This window comes from Oxyura jamaicensis, chromosome 7 (assembly GCF_011077185.1).
Source record: "Oxyura jamaicensis isolate SHBP4307 breed ruddy duck chromosome 7, BPBGC_Ojam_1.0, whole genome shotgun sequence".
In the NCBI taxonomy this organism is placed as follows: domain Eukaryota; kingdom Metazoa; phylum Chordata; class Aves; order Anseriformes; family Anatidae; genus Oxyura; species Oxyura jamaicensis.
Genome location: NC_048899.1, coordinates 35,456,976 through 35,476,096, shown reverse-complemented (window position 1 = coordinate 35,476,096; position 19,121 = coordinate 35,456,976). Strand labels below are relative to the sequence as shown.

Below are 19,121 nucleotides of genomic sequence, written 5' to 3'. Positions count from 1 at the left end.
AAAAAAAAAAAAAAAAAAAAAAAGTGACAATTGCCTTGCAAGTTTACAAGAATGGGAATATTTTTAATTACTATCTATCTAAAACTCCACTGCCAGCTCTGAAAGATGGCTGATTGAATGTATAAAGACCCTTTGCTTCCCTGTTCTATTTTAATAACTACAAAAAGAGGCTGAAAACATGGAATTCACTCTTGAACAAGTGAATCTGTGTTGGACAGATAAATATGCATTATGGAGTGAGAATTAGACCAGACCTTATAAAGCACCTCTGTCCTGAAGTGGTGAATGAGCAAACAATAGCCTAGGGGGCAAACAACCAAAATCTGATCTAAGTTGCAGGAAAAAAAAATCAGAATAATTCCTCTGATTTCAATGTAGATATTCATTTAAAAATAGTGTAACTAAACAGGAAATCTTGCCAACAGTTAATGACACCCTCTACATTTTTAATCTGTGGAAGAACATTACTGCAGTTAGCTATTGTATGTAACGTCATCTACACGGGAAAATGTACTAATTAATATGGTTTATTCAGATCACCACTAGACTGTCTGTGCACAGTGATAACATTTAAAAAAAACATCACACACAGAAAAAAAGAACGAAAATGGATAGGTAAACAATAACTAAAAACATGACTTCATAAATAAGAATACAGCCATACAACAAAGTATGAAAGTTTTGTAAGCAACATTTAGGGTTAGTCTCCTCAGATCTTTTTTCCTGATAATCCTTTATCTTTAATGAAGCACAAAAGTAACATTTTTGGTACAGTTACAGTATGTAGATGATATGTTTTCTAAATACAAAAAAAAAAAATAGCAACTTCAGGAAAAAAAAAAAAAAAAAAGCTTTTCTACAACAGCCAATATGCCAGCTGTACTAAGTATTTAGGCCATCTTACTAAGACTATGAAAGTAAACATACAGTTTTCATTAAATGTGCCTTTCCCATAATTGGTACATAAGTATTTCCCATGACTCTGCAGTTGAGTATCTTGGCTGGAGGCGTATCTGGCCATTAAGAGGAGGGCTTCAGATCTGTTGAGTCTCAGCCATGCCGGGAGACTTGGCACCTCCACATACTGCTTCCTAATACCAACCCCGGTATAAAATGTCATCAGAAGCTTGCATAAACATTGGACTTAGCTTCACATAAATTACTGCTGTCCTGAGATAGTTTATGCCAGAACTTAGTAAAAACAACACTTTGAGTAAATAGAATGTGAGTAAATGCAAGCATCTTAATCCAAGAAAACGATAATAGAAAAACTGTATATCAAATATAAACTCATAAATACAGCGATAAAATTAAATTTTTAACTCACGCCACATGATTAGCTTTTATTTACATGCTAGACTAACTAAAAGGGATAGACTTTCTCCAAGTTACAGCAACTTTGAGAGAAACAACATGAACAAAAGCGTAATACTCCAAAGGATGGATTCCTCTGAAGAAATGGTGATATTTTCATTTTCTTCCTTGTACATTTCACACAGACAATAAACATCTAATTAGGTTCCTTGGATTTTTCTATTACGGTTCAGCAGTGCAGAGACCTTTGGCCTCGCTTCTCCTGGAGGAGTGGTCAGATACCACAAATCATCTATGAAATATCTAGTGCATCTTTTGGAGAACCTGTGCTAAGATCACAACCAAGCAGTCAATTAGACATGTTCTGCATGGCGTGGCATTTTTCTACTGTAATCTCTGCCTTTCTTTTTCAAGTTCTGAATGTCTCCTTGCAATTCCTCCTCTATTAATAGTCACTTCACACATGTATCTCCTTTCTTTGTCTCTCTCTTTCAACCAGCCTCCAGCCTTCCTCCAAAAAAACCAATGCTACTATCTCCCCCTACCGAACAGTCTCCAGTTTGTTAGTCTCTGACTTCCTGCCAATCATTCTGGGAATAATAATATCCCAGTGCTCTCTTTGCTGGATAATTAAGGCATGAATTTCCCAGAGTTTGAAACTCCGGGGTATTTTTATTGCACCTTTCACTATAAAACCAGGTAACAATGATGGAATTAAAATAGCCTTTTCCTTTGTGGTTAACAGTCTAAATATCTATTTATTTTCCATTGGTTCTCTTGTTCTGAGACTCCAGTATATGACAGTGACAATGGGTTCACCCAGCCTTATTCTGAAAATAAATTTTCTATCTTTTGCAAGATATATGTTTCCCCAGATCCCTGGAACAAGTTGTAAACTTGTAACAGATGGTGATGAAGCCTCACATTTTTATACAATACATTTTAAGATTCTGCATCTACCGCATGTACCTTCCAAAGAAAATGACCTTCAGTGAGAGAAGATACACTTGAAAGAAAGGAAGGCAGGCAATGGTGTTAAGCACATCTTTTTCTACTATGAAAATCTTTCTTATTAAATAAATCAAAACTTTTAATGAGGATGAATAATCCAATAATCTCAGAGTATCATGGCTTTTCAAAATAACAGTAAAAAATAGGTACCTGTACACAGTTAAAAATATATATGTGGTTGCACTAGAATAACATTAATTTACGTTGAATACAATTCAGGACTTAGGAAAAAGTATTGGCATTACTTTCACCAGAGATTTCAGGATGAAAGTTGCTGACATTTTATTGATTTTTAGCATTTGCTTACCCAGAGAAAGACTAAAACAACAACATGTCAAACAAAATATAAGGAATAATCAGCACAAATGGGTTTTATTAATGTCTTACTGCATAAAGGAAATGAAGATATAGCGTGGGGTATAGTTCAGTCCATAACTATATTATAAATTGAACTGCCTGCCTACTCTGGCAATTCAAGCAGAGTTACAAGGTTAAACTTTTGATTACTAACAGAGAAACAAAAAATAGTATGAAACATTAATAACTCACCTCTTCTTTCAACAGCTTTTATACACAGTCTTACAAATTGGGGGACTGTAGAATTCTCATGCTCACATACCAAGTGCAAATGGGAGCCAAAAATTTGATCTGCATTTGGAAAAAAAAAAAAAAAAAAGAGAGAGAAAACAACACAGGAAAATGCATTAAAGCATATTATTAGTAATATTTTATTTATTTAGTTAGTCTTTTCCAAGCTTGCATATCAATTAAAAACTCAATATGGGAGATGGGCCGACAAAGTTGGAGACAAGTCCTGTCTGAGTCCTACTGTTCCTTACCTTCTGCCCTGAGCGCAGACTTCTCAGTACTTGCTCGCCTCAGGACTCAGGCCCTTACCCTGGGCTGAAGCTTCAGTTGTCATTTGTACCTTGACCTTTCTAAAGCTTGTAGTCCATGGTCTCTGAGTTTGTTTGGATGTGCCATAAACTACCATGTGGGTGCAAGGGCTTCATTACCTTGCATCATTAGGACTCAGACTACAATTTCACCTCATCTTCCCTGCAGGTTTTAATCATCAAATTACCTGCTTGAAAAATGAAGGTGCTAAACATATTTTGATGAGGATGGCATATGTTACACCAAGTTTAACTTGTGATTTGTGTTTTTTCCTTGACAAATAAGCATTTAGCCCGATAATGCTACATTTTAAATTTTTATGATGTTAAAGTTTTGATAAACAGAATGTTCCTCTTAAAACATCAGTATAACCCAGTTAAACTCTTCAGATTACTAATTAGCTTCCTCCACCTAATTTCCACTCTATATATTTGAGAAATTACGTAAAGAACAATCAGTAATGGGGATGTTGTCAGCTAAAATCAAAATGCATCAAACAGATGAACAAAACTATTCAATAAGAGCCAGTTAAATGCTGAAACAATAGGACTGTACTCCCATCATTTATCCAAAGAGACAGTCTCCATATAGCATTTCAACAGCGTACTACACTTTGGAAACTGGAGTAGAGGCTTTCAAAAATGTTTGTAAAGACAGCTGAGGGGTGCTGGCACAAGGCTGGGCTCTGCAGAGCAGAGCCAACAAGCATGCTCAGTCCTCGAGAGCCTGCAGCCCTCGAGAGTTTCTGTGGCACCAGGAGACTTTCTCCACAGTCAGTTCCGCTACCTCCCACCCCAATCAGTTTGAAAGGTTCTTCCTCAAAGCAGCACAACTTTTTCTCACCACCAGTCCAAATGCTGTTTGCTCTTTTTCTGCTTTGCAATGACATTAGCTTCGCCTTCTTATCATTAACCACTGTTATTTCTTGCTAAGCCTGGACTCTTTCGTAGCTTGACTGCCTTTTTCCTAATACCTCAGACTAAGGAACAAGCTGGGAAGCAAGACAGGGTGCATGGGATGGTCTGGCAGGAGCTTTGTGCTTCTTGACATGCATCAGGGAAGCCTATTGCAGTACCTGGCAATGTGTGTGATCTGCATTCTGGTAGAGTATTTCAAAGCAAGCCTGAATTTAAGCTAGCCAGAGTTTCAGCTGCAGAAGGGATGGAGGACTGGGTTCGCAGAACTACACCGAAGAAGGTTGTGTGCATGTGTGGCGTTAAGCATTAGCGAACAGTCTGTTACATGTTTTGGGGTTATGTTTCTGACAAAGCACAGTCTGGTTGCATTTTCTTCATAAAACATTTATAGCTGCCTTCAGTGGTAATTATATATACAGAGATTTATGATTAAAATGTACTAGCACTTCCTCTTTTGACATCTTAATTGTTTTTTAAAATTTTAGCAAAGACCTGTCAAATTCTTTGCATAATATGGAATGTTCTCCAATGTAAATTATGTTAAAAAGAAGTAAAAATATATCTTATTTGCTTGACAATGACACTTGTAAACAATTTCAGGAATAAAACAGTCAAGAAACTACACCGGGTTTAGATGGCCAGTATGTGAAGAACTGAATGGGAATTAATGCAAGGATGTTCAGCAACTTCTCTTCTGTGCCATAACTGCTTTATAACCAACTTGCAGGATTTTGTTGTTACTCTTTCAGTCTGCAGTATGAATGCAGAATACTCACTGTTCTTGGGAGGGAATTTTGAAAAGGCTGGAGACTGTTTTGCAATTCTCACCTCAGCCATCACCCCTTTTCTGGATGTGGATTTTCTGGATTTGGACTTGCATCTTCTACAGCAAATAGTTTAATGTTGTTTTATGTACTTTTCAGTTTACAGATAGAGTTACATTCTGTATTTTACAGTTAAGGTTATAAACACCTTTTCTTCAGAAAATAGGCACCAGTCATCAAAAGACACTTTGGTAAAACAATGACACAGAATAGCTTGTTGTGTTTTTTGTGTTTGTTTTTGCTGGGGGGGTTGTTTTCCTCCTAGAAATTCATGAATTTTTAGAAGTACTTGATCTAATAAGTCACACAAATATTCTGAATTCTGGGTGTAAACTCCATGACTATTGCTGGTCAATTTATTTTTTCCTGGATCTGTTTCTGTACATAAACATGGGAATGGCAGGAGTTACACTGCCAAATTTACACTCAGAGGTAACAAGGATAGTTGAGCAAAACTTATTTAATATTTGTGCAGAATTTTAAAAACAAGACATTTTATGAATGCTATTTTTTTTTTCACTAGATTTATGTGTAACTAAGATATAAATTTTGGTTTATTTTGGTTTCTTACTCTTTTATAGGTATATATATATTAAATTGCATCTAAGGAGAAACTATCCAGAACATATTTTCAAAAAATAAGAACTGCTCCCAAAGGAATAAAAGAAGCAAAAAAGCCCTTGTTTGATTTATTTGAGATAAGGTTCTCCAAAACTTCATTTTTATGACTTAAAAAAAAAAAAAAAAAAAAAAAAAAGATGTACACAACACTCCTAACCTCCTGTTATGACAGTTTATGTTTCCTATCCAGCTTATTTAACTCAAATGCCTGGGAAATAGACACAATTACCACCTTATGGAATGCTACTTAACTTTAAATGCTCCCCTCTGAATAGAAATCCACTTTATCTTCTCAGAGTTATTCCAGTTTCTCAGGAATTATTTCCTCTATAGGCTCCTGAAATGTTCTTGTTTCATCATTTAAAAATTTAAACTAACAATTGTTCAGAAATATCTTTTATTAGAACAAAGGCAATTCCCATACAGTGGATTCTGTTCACAAGAGCTTGTACAAAGGAGCTGCATACTATGCCCATATACAGCTTTAATCATTCACTCTTTCAGCTGTTATCAATTTAAAACCAATGAAACTCCCACACTGAGTCCATTTGAGCAGTCAATTTTAATATCTTGGGGCATCTGTAGTTATTCTGAATTGGCTGCAAAAGCAGAACTAACAAGTTAAGCTCTAACCATAAGTCTACATCAGGCTGGTAAACCATACATCAAACACAGACAGTTAGTCAATACTGTAGTATGAAAAACCAACAAGCATTTTTAAGAAGAGCAATATATTCATAATATGTTTGGTGGTATGGTTTACATTACACATCCCTGCTATCTGTGCTTTAAACCTTCTATTTAAGATGGTGGGGTGTGTGACAGCTTTGCACATGGATATAAAATGAGACACCAGAAGAGCAGAGAATGGACATTCGCAAGTTGTATAATATAAAATGATGATTACAGCTGCAATGAATTGCTCGTTCTGGTGAGCTTCAAGTTCTCCCTGAGTCTGACAGAGCTGCTCTTTCTGAGTAGCTTTCACAGGCTACAGCAAAGCCACTAATCCTGAGCTGCAGAAATCCAGTCTATGGGAGACAATACTTCTGGAAAAGAAACAATTAAAACAAAATCACAAAAGCCACATCCTCCCTGACAATGCCATTGTTTAACTGTTTTTGGTGTCTATGGATGAGATGTGGCCACACTGAGAAGGAATTCATATCCCGGTATTTTTCATTTAAAAAAAACAGGGAAGGGAATCGCTAGCATCCTGAATTCTCGGGCAGAAGCTCAAATTCTGACGCAAGAGGAGGCATAATGGTGTCATGCCCAAGTTTTTAAAAGCATGAATTATACCTATGTAATGGAATTCACCGCTTTCAAGGAGCTAATATCCGTGGGGTTAACTCTGCTACATCTGGATTAGAACTGCTGGGCTACCAAGAGCTTTGTATCAACATCTTAGTTGTTGGTCTTCTTGGTATGTTTGAGCAGTGGCAGGAAAAAGGGGAAAAAAGAAGGAAAGGGCAAAACACGAGGAATGTGCAGGGATGGAGACAGAACAGCAGGCACCACAGCAGAGAATTGTTTTGGAGAGGGAAGGAAGGTGGTTGGAAGTGCCACATTCTGAAAGGTTACTTCTCCCTGCTCCATGTGTAGACTTAAAATACCAAGTCAGACACTAAAATGATGCTCATCACCGACGGGGGCTCCGAATAATGCCACAATGCTTTTACAGTAAGTGGGCCAGATTCTCAGCTGACTGAAGTCAGCAAGGTTGTCAATGGAGCTCCCCTGATTTATGCTAGCTGGGAGTCTTGCCAGTCCTTTTAACATGGAGATTTATTACATAACGTTGATCTGTGGTGGTCATCAATTAAAAAAAAAATTACATTTGTGAGCAGTTACTGTTAAGTGGCATATGAGCTACCAGATTTGTTTCACATTCTCAGAAAAATAGAGTACTGTAGACACTGGTCTCTTAAGAAATTATGGTGTTTAACTGGAGACAAGAGTTCATTTGAATTCAAAGAGAGCGAGGCTGCTGTACTCCTGCTCAAAGCAGGTCTCAAAAATGAGATATTTTAAAATTATCTGAATGATTTCTGACCATCGTGTCATGAGTAGAGCAGCGTCAATGGAAACATCACTTTGTCCAGTGTTAGGCCATCGAGAGGGTTTGGAAAACGTACTTCAGAAAGTCTGGGTAGCGGTCAAAGAAAGAAACATCCTTGTGACCCACTGTCCCCACAAGTCAAATTAAACATTTCCTAGCTTTTCCTAGGTTATTATGGGCACCAAAACAGTTGCTAAATTTATTTATAATGCAGAAGAATTACAAAACACGCCCCCAAATAAGTCTTAATCTAAACCTTTGGACTTCTCTTGAGCATTGCACTCCCTACGTTGTATTACTCCAAGGTCCACTGGGACATGTGAAACAATTAGGATGTTTTCCCTCGTCTAGAAATAAAATAATTCGTGATCTTTGTGCTGTTATCTGCACAACCACCAACATATGCTCAGCCTTGTACTAGAGGCTATCAAGCCAAATCACAGCTAGTTCCTTTCACCAGCAATTGAATGGCTTTTAGATTCATCTTGAAAAAGTTGTAACAATTCCAATTTTTATACTGTTTAGTTTTTTTGCCTTAACTTACAAAACAAGTTCCATGAAGTTCCTTCAGCGTCTACCCTTTGAAATAATAAAACAACAACAACAAAACTAGGTAACTTGCCAGCTGCATTTTCCTCATTTCCCATAGCATCATTTATGTTGTTACTCATGCTTTTTTCTTTTACTTTTCCTTTATTTTTCGACATTTGATGAAAGAGAATTTTGTAATAGTATATTGCCAACATAACCACCATAGCTTTAAAATCACAGTTTCATTGAAGCATTTTTTTTTTTTTTCTGGACTAGAGAAGCTCAGAAATCAGGAGGTTAGCAGGGCAATATCAAGTTGAAGGTTGGCAATTCATTTGGGGCAATATTAAATCATGACAAAGCTCAAACATAAAGATCAAAGTTCAATTATAAAGTAGTTCTAAAAGGGAAGATTTATATATTATTTTTCTAGCTTATTAGTGCAGATTCTGTAAATTCTGAGAATATTTCAATCCCAAGGATCTGCCCTAGCATATAAATTTGAACACAGTTATTCTTGAAATAACACTGTTAAAATGGCAGGCCTGAGACATGCCTATTTGCTCTTTCTAGGTTTGTGTGCATGTGTGGAAATACACAAACCAAAGTGTGCGTATAGCCCCATACATGTTACACAGAAACGATTCAAAATTCTTCTATTACATAGATATTTTGTGTAAGTAGCAACGAGACGGAACCATGAGGGCTGACAGTCTTCATGGGATTTCTCACTGGAGCATGAAAAGCCCCATGCACCAGCCCATTGCAACAAGTGTCATATAAAGCAGCAGTTAATTCTCAGATTACCATACAACCAACTTTTACACCCTGGTTGCATTCTCTTGTTTGATTATCATCCTCCTATTCCTTATTCTTCATCGGCCAAAACATACTTTATTTTACTACAGATATTTCCTACATCCTACATGAAAAAAGTTTTGCTAAGAGTTAAATGACAATCACATAATTTCTAGATTTTCTGATAATACTGTTGGCAGAACAAAGTACCCCAGGAGATCAAACTGCTATTTAATTTTGAAGCCTGTATTCCCAAATTTGGTTAATGCAGAGAAATGTGTCGAGTCTTCTGGCCAAGTGTGTACACATCAGTGACTAACAGCTCACAGAACTGTGTTTAAGTGAACTTACCACCTTAAAATGTATTTACTCATGACTATAATTTACGTGTTAAATTTATTGGAGTTTTGGTTCCAATGTGACATACAATGTAAAAAATCAATATAGATTTGAGAGCTTTATAGTGCCCCTGGCAAATATGAATAGCACTTGATGAAAAGTGAAGGTTTTCACAGCACCTACAGTGCCACTGCTTTGGAGTAATTAACACCACACGCTTTGTAGATATTTATATCAATTCTTCACTAGCACACAGAACAGTTCTTTGTCAGAAATTCGGTACCAAGATGTCCTGCAAGGCTTTAGACACACTTTTATTATGAGCCCCTATTTTAAGGGATTTACAATTCTGACAGAAGCATTTCCCTATGGGATAAAAGTTAGTATGTGTGTTCTCAGAGCTGGAGGAATTTTGCTCTTGTAAAAATTGGTTAACATTTTTTTCCCTGAAGAAACAAGCAAATAAATAGTTTTGAGAGGTTTCTGCAACCATTTCATTCACCTTTAGAAAAATAAATAGATGCATTTTATAATACAAAATTTGGCAGGCTTTTAATTTTTAATCTGGATGGTTGCATTTTGTGATTTAAAAATATTCTAATGTGAGCCTAAAAATTAACATTTAAAAGTGGTCTATGTATAAGCACTGCAACTGCATTTTCATAACATTTTAACAGATTAAGGGATAAACTCTGGTGAAGACAATGAAGGAACCTTATCAAATGTGCATTTCACATAGACTTACCGTAGATTGGAATTAAGCCCTGTTAACGAATCCTGCCTCATTTGCATGGCCAAAACCTAATCCTAATGAAACTGCATGGTAGATAACTAACATGTTTTCTTTACGGTAACATTAGTTTGGTAATAAAATTGTGCTGGGTACTGACCCTGAGTTCCTGTGCCCCAAATCATGCATCTTATTTTTCCATAGAAGAGCATCCCAGGTAGAACCAAGCTATGTTTATGAATCAAGAGCTTAATGCAAGTGTAGCCAAAACCAAATGCATCTGGCTTTCCTAGAGAGATATATTAGAGGATGGATTTGAGTTATGCTAATGAATCTGGATTTGTTAGCAGGGATCACATCTGATCCGTATGTAACACCGCAGGAGATTCATCAGCCACACTTTATTAAACTAAAAAAAAAAACACCCTTAAATCCAGAAATTAAAAGACTATAAATTACTACTCTATTACTGTAATAACTGAAACAAACTAATATGATGCATTAAAATCCCACCCTAAACCCACAGGCTACTTCAAAGAGGCAAAACCCTTCTATGCATTGAAATCAAACACTATGAATGTTTAAGGACAGATCCTGAAAGTTTGGTGTGTGAGAGTGTGAACACACACACGTGTGTATCTATGACAATTTTTAAAGTGCCTGTGCAAGCTAGAAGCAGAAGCCCACCATTAAGGCACATAATTGTTTCATATATTGAAGACTTCCTTAGAGGAAGAAACATTGTGCTGAACATTTTTCCATGTATCTAAAACATACAAAGTTAATTCATAAAATCTCCTCTTTCTCTTCAGACATGGGCCCAGCTGGTGTTTAACTCTTGTGGCTGCTTCTGCTTGTGCTGGCTGGGGTCAATCTCTTGGCTCAGGACAGACAAGTTTAATACATACTAGCAACACCCTTTGCCATTTTTGACGCACCACTGGAAAGCTCACACTCCAGAGACTGACAGGGGCTGCTGGCAAAATGCCTTTTTCTAGTCAATTTGCATGTGCAGTTGTGGGTTTCACACATAATAATTTGGGAGTGCGTAAATTTTTAAAGCATCATTCCAGACAATATTTGAAAACATGGGTTTACTTGATTATTAGTGGTCAGCACGCTACTGCCTTCAAGTTAACTACCAGCTTCTTAGGAAAATACTTCTTGGATAATCTAGGAAACACTTTTTATCAGGGAAGCCATTTTTTAAGGATATGTGAAAGTGATGTCTGACCAACTTAGCAAGAAACTGGAACAGGAAAAAATCACAGATTCAAAGTATTTATTATTCACTGGCACATATTTAAAATTGTTAAAAATGTATTTTTTTTGGCAAGTTAGAAAAATAATGAGAAGACAGCAGAAAGTATTCCAGCCTACCCTAGAAAACAAATTAGCCAGCAGAGCATCTGAGGTTCCCATTGCTTATTTTAAATACCAAACTATATCAGCATTCTCTTCTTAAAAAGAAATGGAGTGGTGCAGTATGTTGATTTGCATGGTGCATGGTGAGTGACTGTACTAAGTGGAGGGGCTTCTACCACATGCACAGGAAAGCAAAAAAAAAATTGAAGAAGCAGTCAGTTAGCACAGAGGTACAGGGAACCATATGCTGATTTTTTTTTCTTTACGGTTCAGCTGTCTAAATTTTCCAAGAAACAGCAACAAAACCATATCTAAGAAGTATTTGTCTAATGCACATATGTTTTTAGCTGAGAATGAAAGAGGAAAATTAGTACGTCAATTTTTACTTTTTACTCCAAAAAGTATAAAAGAGAACACACCTTTAATTAGCCCCTTTTCTTGCAACGTTTTCAAGGAGGGTCTTCGAGAGATAAACTTCTTTAATCTGCTCTTAACTCGGTTTCTGTCATTTGAGTCAGAAGCACTGTAGTTCAATCTGAAAACTAAAGGAAAACAAAATAAAAATCTTCAGTGAAATTTTATTTTTAAGTAGTAATAGTTTGCTCAAATGTCCTTGGAAAACAATGGCCCAAACCACCCTAATAAAGTCATGCCGTAGGTCAGGAGTGTAGCTGGTTGGATAGTACAGAGCATCTGATTAATATTTTTGTGAATAAACGTGATGAGTTCACTCTGCTGGTTAGTCACAAAGTTGCATTATTTATTGCCTATAAGTATTTGGATGGCTACCAGTTTACTCATGAAATGTTCTGGAATCCCACAAGTTTCACATGGATGATTTTTCAACTAAAAGTTCAGACTCAAAGTGCGCTATGCACTATTAGCTATACACTGCTCGCTATGAGAAGGGATGGATGGTTACACCACTAGTGAAGGACTGAGTTCTCTTGCCAAGATGGATTAAGCGTTATATATATATTTAATGCAGTTATAGAAAACATGGCTGCATGCCATGAAATGTGTGCAAGATGCATTAATTTATGGAAAGAAAAGTATTCCCGTCCTAATGATTATATTTTATTATATTTAGGCATTTACCAAACTGAGAAACATTTTGAGCTCAATTTATTCCTGCTCTGTGTCAAAAAAGACATAGAACCCAGCTGCAGAAAACTCCCCAGAGGAAATTTCAAAGGCATAAATTTAACTTCTTCTGTGCTGAGGTACTTACAGGGCACCATCACAGCTAAGCAAATAGGCCATGCTTGTAGCAAGGAGAAACTCAAGGCTGGACGCTCCAGAAGAAACTGAGATGCCATAAGGAGACATGCTCCAAATGTTTCCCTGAAGAAGCAGATTTTTAAAGATTTGTGACAAACCACCTGAGCCTCAGCACCCTTGACTAGCTGACCCTTGTCCTGGGCTCTCTTGCCCCAGTGCTGAGCAGGACAACAGGGCAGCCAGAGCTGTACGGCTTCCCTTGGCAAGGACCTCCACGTGAGAGAGGGGAGAATAGCTTCCCATTTTCTCTTGAAAATTAATTAATTAATTAAAAATCCACCAAAGCTGAGTATTCTCCACAAGCTGATCTAGCAAGTGCTGATCCATTGTCCCTTCTGTTGAACTTCCAAGGAGTGCCCTTGATCATGTAGCTGCAGTAACAGAGATACTCCCCCATCTCCCCTACCCAAAACGAATGTCTCCTATAATGCAGTGATCTCCGCGTAGAGGATCCAGGGGAAGAGATTTTCAAAAAGCAAATTACGATCAAAATTATTGGGCTATTTTGTAGCACAAAGTTGTGCATAAGGTATAAACAGAGCCAGAATGTTTAAAGGTGCACAATTATAAAACAATGGCAAGCTAAAATAACTGGTTAAGCAACAGTAACAGCCCTGGAATATTGTGGTTTACATTACAAATCTGATTTTAACAGCCAAACTTATAAAATGGTTTACGCTTTGCTGTTGTCAAGGGAGAAAAACTTGCCAAATTGTTCATTTTAAGTAAATAGAACATAGCCAATTAAGGAAAGCAATATTTAAACACATGCCTATGATGATCAGAGCATAGTTTGCTTCTGATTTCACTACTGATTTTAACAGAAGAGTGCTCCATTTTCCCACAGCACTAAAATGACCCCACACATACTTCCACAAACTAGTAATCACACAGGACAAATAAAAGGACACTTTACTGGAAAATACACAGCTTGGTACAATAATCCATCACTTATGAAAAATAGAATTCACATTTTTTAATGGTAGCATTCTTGGAGTGATATATCATAGAATATAAAGATTAGCATTCAATTGATGGCTGGTGCTTTTTTAACATTATAGTTGAGGACTTTTTGTTCGAAATTGAGCAATCCTTGGCAGGGACAAGCTAAAATTCCAAGTCACTTGGCTGTGCTATAAAAAGAACAACAAATGGATGTTTCTAATTCTGCATCTTAATGGTACTTTGAAACAGTGAAGTGAATTGTGTTTAGTTTTGGGACTCTCTTGTTGCTTTGGGTCATTCTGTCCATATCAATTCACATGTAGGTTTGCTTTTTCCTGACTTCCAGTGTGAAGCTTCCCAGTTCCAAATGATGCAGGACTGAAAATATCTCTTAACTCAGTTAAGATGCCTGCCACATTCCCCATTCTGCAGGACTCTGAAAAACTTTATGCCCACTTGAACTACATTCTTAGCTCTAAGTATACGCCAAATTTGCTAAGATATTTTAACTGAAGCAAACATGATCACACTGTGAATAGTAGGATGGGGGAATCTATGATTTGATAGCAGGGTAGAGATCCTCCTGCTTAGAAAGATGAATTAACCCAGATGGAAGTTTTATACCTAAAGCAGCAATTATGGTGTTAAAACTATGTCTAGATGTAGGAATAATTATCGTCATGGATGCTTTTGTATGTTATATGTTGTATTGTATTGTATAGCACATAGCTAAAACAGCAGCAAAGCTAATTTTGACAATTTTCCTATTCTATTAAACATGTGAGTCACCAGAGGGAAACTCCAAACCTCCCAGAAATTCAAGGGTTTAGATAGCATGTTCCAAAACCAAGCTTAGCCAGAAATATTCTTGTTGGGATCTCATTTACAAATAGCCCTTCTCTTGCCAAACCATTCTTCTCGCGATATCCCCACATTGAAATGACTTTGCTATTATATTTAGAAATAAAAAGAGCACCAAATGTTGCTTCCAACAGACAAAAAATATTCTGTTATAAAACTGAAAAAACATTATATATATATACTTATATATATATATATATTAGATATATATATATTAGTACTTTCCTTTTTAAATTTCAAGTTCTGTATTTGGCCATGAGTCTCCCATGAAAGTGAGCTGGCAAACTTCAGACAACATAAAAAAAAGTGGAAAGCGGTTTCACACAGAAGAAAGACAGGATACTTAAGGACCTAAGTATAAAATGATAGGAAATAAATCTACTGCTTTTTCTCAAATCCCCTGGCAAAAACTGCATAGGTGTGCCATTTGATTGATTGCACTGAATGAACTCATATCCTCAATTCTGAAGCTGTTCACTTTGACAGAGCCACATAAGTGCCTCAAAATCAACAAAGAACAGAAGCATAATTACTGTCCCTTTGCACAGACTCTTCACTTAAGTATTTTTTTTATATCTTATGAATAACTTTTGAGACAGATAAAGAAAACACATGCTTGTTCTTGCTAGGCTTGTTCTTTCCAATCTTCTGTTGGAAATAGGTGCAGGACACTTCAACCCAGCAGCAAAAAACATAACATGAGCACAGGCTGGCTTTCACGTTTGGCTGGGAATTAACTAGGACCCTTCAGATGTAAAACAAACAAACAAAAAAACATTTCGGATTACTTTGGTCACTTAATTAAGTGCTTATTTATTCCAGAGGTATTAATAGACAAATGAAAACAAAAAGCAAGTTCTTTTCCTCAGGCAATTTGCCACCTGTTCTAGAATTAAGGTATATTAAATCACAACAGCTTATCACATTAGGGAAGTGTCCTGCAGAACAGGTACAAAAAGAAAATAGTATAAACAGAGCATTAGGCAATAAAAGAAATAAGATATTTGTGCCTCTTGGTGTTAAATAGCATTGTAAGAAAACTGGCTGAATTAGGAAGGATAACCAGAGGCTAAATTATCTGGAAAAAAAAATATATATATATACTAAATCAAGATAATAACTGACCTGTCTTCTGGGGGACCCTACATAAATTCCCTGAATACTTAACACCAAAAACATCCTAAAAAATATATGCAGCTTTTACACAAGAACACAGGAGGAAGGAAGGAATTAATGCATTGCCCTATGCCTCACACCATTCTGCAAAAATAGCACTGTCAGAGTCAATGGAAGTTTTGTGATGTACAGACAAATTGTGAGCCTTATTTGAATGCACTACATTGTCTCTGTGATGCAGTGATAATAAAAATATTACAGTTTCAGCAGGCTGAAGCCTGCTTCAGGCTGAAGCTGTGGCTAAAGTATTTGCAAGGTGAAGTCGTGAAAGCCTTTCTCTATGATTTTGGCATGGGCACAACTAAAAGAACCAGGCAAGACTCCAACCCTTTCAGGGCAAGGATCAAAATTTTAAATAGATTACTTTCTGTGACTTTAGTAGAGAAAATAAAACACAAATCATGTACCTAGACAATGTATTTCTAGCAGACTCTTTTTCCTGGGTGTGACGTTCTAGGCAGATCCTGAATGATTCAGAAAGTAAAATGTTTTAATATGTCCTAAACAGCAACATATTTCATTGGCAAGGTTTCCTAACTCCATGTAACACGATCTCACAGTCCTTCCAATGACTTTTATTTCATTCTTAATTTACAAAACATTTATACTAAATCCCAAGGGTTTACCTATGATTAATTCCTGCCAGGTACAGTATATCTGAACACTTCTAACATGTGTTGAAAGCATTGGTTTTTGAAGAACTATCCATTAATGACTTTCTGAACTGTGACAATGGATATTGACAGTGCTTGTCAGACTAAAGCACTATTGATTGTCTCACATCATGTGTATAGCAAAACCAATTTCTCTCAAGTACCTCTTCCTAACCGAAATACATTATTATGGTGTCTATCTGTTTATTATAACACCCAAAATTATTGTACGTAATTCATTTGGAAAGGACTCTTACAGATTGAAGAGCAGCAGTAGGAGTGGGTAAGGCATTAAGAAATTCAAATAGCTTCACATTAGTTTCTTCTCTTCCACTAGTCTTGTTTTGCAGGTAAAAACAGAACAACTAGTCTGGACTGAGCACAGCTCATTTTTTTTAACACTCTTGAGGACTTCAAAGCCTCAGGAAGTTCTTAGTTCTTAGAAATGGAGATGACTTGTAGCATAACAACACCCATGGTTACGATTTAATAACATTTTGTTCAAGGAATAATAAAAGTGACAGGCTTGATCATTTAAAATCCAAAATACGCTGATTAAAAACCTAGATGCAACTATCTTAAAACACACGAACAGATCCATGGGTTTAATTGTGATCTAACATATCTCAAACTAATGATTTTTTAAAATGTTTTACAGACTCACGTCCAGAGTCCTCATCAGCATCTTGCAGGACTGAATCAAAGCTGAGATGGCTAAATGGGAGGTAGAAGTAAATACTTCTCTTCAATTTTGGATAATGAAAGTGCCAGTCTAACAGCAGTACTATCACATATGTGCAAAAGAAATAACTTAAATGAGTTAATTCATTAATTAATTTCAAGGAATAGGAATGCTTAATTGCTAAGAATGTCTCATCCTTCCCAAGAAATACACAAGTAACATGCAGAGGCGTATGACTATGCCTACATTCCAGGAGACATTGTAATTTAAAAATATATAATGACTCATGACTTTAACTTTTATTGGACTTCACTGGAACTCAGAATTCAACATCATTTTCATATTTTCTTGGCCTGCAGCTGAGGTAAAACTACTTGTAGTCCTTTAGGGGACGAGCAGCATGCATTATTGTCTGTATAAGTGGTCAGTGTTTCAGCCAGCACCAAAGTTCTGACACTGATAAAACCGAGTCACTGCCTCCTTCCTTTTCTTTGTGATCTTCTGAGATGGAGTCAATAAAGCCTGTTCACTAGGGATAATGAATTCACTACACCTACTTTATTGAGCTAAAGACTTTTGTCAGTCATCCTATTTTATTCCTTTGGGAAGTTCCCAGGCAGGTCTCGCGAGCTATCCCCACACTATAATTATTGTATCTTTTTTGCAAAAGAGCAAAATGAGAGACAAAAACATGGTTTGTTTGGAGGCATTACACAAATGATTGGTGGGGAAAATAGAGAAATCAGGCGTTACCCCAATCGCTATGTTTATGATAAGCTTTAAAATTACAGGTTTTGTGACTATAGAGCGTAGACTCGAGAACTGCGGCATCAGATGACAGACTGGGTATCATTGGCCAGGAGATGCTAGGAAGATTTTGTTTTCATGGGCACCAAAGGACCTGAAGTAATTCAAGTTTATGGTCTTAAAACAGATATTTGCCACAGCAACTATATCTGCATTTGCAAATGTTTATGAAGCATGCTCAGAAATAAACAATAGGAAAAGGAAAACAGTGATTATATAGTGCAAATAATTTTGCTGTAATATGACAGCCGAACAACTTAAGTGCTCAGTATTGTCATTACACTTTGTGAAATTTGTGTGCATTAGCAGTAAAGATTCAATAAAATGACTGTATAACTCATATTTTGCGTCATGAGCTGATGCATATAAACTTTTAAAAATTTTGTCTCTCACTAATAATAAATGGAAATAAATGAACAGCGTGTATAAAAATATCATTGCACACTTAGATGGTGAAACAAAATGGCACCCCCCCTGCAGATTTTCTTAACTGCATTTGTAGCTAAATATTTAGAAAAGTAAGGTAATATTTCTGAGCGTGTCTTGGATTTTTAAAGGAAGATCATACCAGACTAACCTGATATCATTCTTTAATAAAATTTTGTTGTTGTTGTTTGGGTGTTTTAATAAAAGGGAAATGCAATAGGCCAAATCTATATGAACTCCAGTTGTACATCTGATACGATGCCAAGTGGGAAACTACCAGTTAAACTAGAGAAGATGGAGAGAACTGAAACAGTAACTGTGAAGTGACTAAATAAGGTATTAAAATGAGCTTTGTTGAAAGGAGACCTACTGTATCAAAAGAAAGTTACCAGTGCAAGCCCTTAAATATTCTTGGAACTGATCTTTGTGTTTTCATTAATGACTTCAACATAAAAAGTGGGAGCATTCAAAAGTACTTGGTGACTCACAGCTGGGAAGCATCATCAGCTCAGACACAAATCAGGACATGATACAAAATTTTAGTGACTTTGAGACTGGAAGCTGGAGAAACAGATTAGACCTAATACTACCAGATGCACTGTCACAGAGGGATTAATACAAAATATCTCTGTTACAAACTGAAAACTCAGCAGTTGGAAACGTGAAAGTGAGATACCTGGGTGGATTAATTGGTCATAAGTTCACTGAGCTATTTGTGAAAAGGAGGCATAAATAAAGCCAGGGAGAGAGAATAAAGTACATGGTGAGGCCCTGGTGAACCTTCACATGGGTGCAACCTCAGAGGCTGATGTGCAGGAGTTGAATTCAAGGCAGATACGGTGTAGGCAATGCTGTGGGAACCACCAGGAGAAGAGGCTGCT

At 36.6% G+C, this 19,121-nt stretch overlaps 1 protein-coding gene across 4 annotated transcripts in view; it reads right to left on the bottom strand.

Annotated features, from left to right (window-relative positions):
• The window catches only part of ARHGAP15 (Rho GTPase activating protein 15), a 332,778-nt gene that overhangs the window by 125,150 nt on the left and 188,507 nt on the right, over positions 1–19,121 (bottom strand). For all 4 annotated transcript variants that reach the window (XM_035331541.1, XM_035331544.1, XM_035331542.1 and 1 more), the window contains 2 exons: positions 11,829–11,951; positions 2,875–2,973 (listed from right to left, as the gene is read on the bottom strand). In XM_035331541.1, coding sequence (XP_035187432.1) covers positions 2,875–2,973; positions 11,829–11,951 — 222 coding nt within the window. The remainder of the gene's footprint in view (positions 1–2,874; positions 2,974–11,828; positions 11,952–19,121) is intronic.